At 37.0% G+C, this 1,450-nt stretch overlaps 1 protein-coding gene across 1 annotated transcript in view; it reads left to right on the top strand.

Moving 5' to 3' along the window:
* aqp9a (aquaporin 9a) overlaps positions 1–1,450 on the top strand; it is a 5,851-nt gene that overhangs the window by 4,195 nt on the left and 206 nt on the right. The window contains exon 6 of the mRNA XM_032523156.1: positions 967–1,450. This exon is cut by the window's right edge and continues 206 nt beyond it. Within this exon, the coding sequence (XP_032379047.1) occupies positions 967–1,174 (208 nt within the window). The 3' untranslated portion in view covers positions 1,175–1,450. The remainder of the gene's footprint in view (positions 1–966) is intronic.

Genomic DNA, 1,450 nt, shown 5'->3' with positions numbered 1-1,450 from the left:
AGTAATTTAAAGATGTGGTAGCACTGGATCTGGACGAGAAGGATAACTGTGAGTTGGAAGGGGTTTGTCGCGATTCTGCCTTCTCCCACCGCGACACAGGATCGTGGGGCTGAGTGTCGCGATTTCGGTTTTATTTTCCATATCGTTACAGCCCTAATAAAGAAATATAGAATAAATATATGTTACATCTGAAGGGAACGCTTATAATATATTACCCTATATAATTATATTAACTAAAAAACATTTGAGTTTGCCTTTGGGTTATGCAGGCTACAGTGTTCTAATATGTGGACAGATTGATTGTAATCTAGCTACATTATAGAAAAAAATAAAATTGTGTCCACAATGGCATGTTGTGAATCATTATTTTTGAGTCAGATCAAAAAGAGATGTTTTTGCTTAATTTTCAGAAATAGGATGTTTGTTGGTTTGTCTAACTTTATGTAGATGTTATTTGGTTACTGTGATACATAGTTAGTTATTTCAAGAAATACAGCTGATGATTATTAACAAATAAATTTAGTCCAATAAACAAACAAGGTATATTTACAGTTCACTTTAAATTATTTTATATATCTGTTACTACTACTACTATCTGTTTACATGATGACAGTTGATACATTATAATGTATCAACTGTCAACATGTAAACGGATAAGACCTAAACTGCTGACGTGAACCATGGAGATAATAATAATAATAAATAAAATATGATTTACATAGCGCTTTTAAAAGTCTTCAAAGACTCTTTACACGGGCCTACTCTAGGATGCAAATAAAAAACAAGCATTTGTGAACAATAATGTGTGTTACATAATGTCACATGCACTGGGCAGAGGCAGTCGATGCTTCTGAATGATCCAGTGATAGCACCAGTGACCAACAGTGGCCTCTATGTGACTGCCAGAGATGTATTTAACTCTTTCTTTTGGTCTTTTCATACTTAAAAAAAAAAAATACTATACAGCACTGCAGAAAACTGGTGGTGGATCCCTGTGGCGGGGCCCATGGTGGGGGGGCTGGTTGCAGCCCTCCTCTACTATCTGCTCATTGAGCTGCACCACCAGCGCGATGAGCCCGAAAAGCCCCAGGAGGAGGAGTTGGAGGAGGAGGAAGACGAGGATGAAGAGGACATCAGTCTGAAGGACAAATATGAGATGATCACCATGAGCTAAAAAACAAAGACATTCACCTCCAGCAGTCACTGGTCAGCAGTTTTTTCTGTCAGTCAGGTGAAGAGCAGACAGACTTCCTCTCTCAGTGTCTACACCAATATTGGACTGTCTCGTTTTATGTTTCATAAACACATGAATATTTCAGCCTTGTGTGCTTCACATTGTTATATATATATATATATATATATATGTTGTAAATACTGTATTATTGATCTTAGACCCTTTCTTTGGTTATATTCACAATTGGTACTGGACTAATGGTTTAACATGCCTGCC

This window comes from Etheostoma spectabile, chromosome 8, assembly GCF_008692095.1.
Source record: "Etheostoma spectabile isolate EspeVRDwgs_2016 chromosome 8, UIUC_Espe_1.0, whole genome shotgun sequence".
NCBI classification, from domain to species: domain Eukaryota; kingdom Metazoa; phylum Chordata; class Actinopteri; order Perciformes; family Percidae; genus Etheostoma; species Etheostoma spectabile.
The sequence above is the reverse complement of the archived record's forward strand: the minus strand, read 5'-3'. Positions and strand labels throughout refer to the sequence as shown.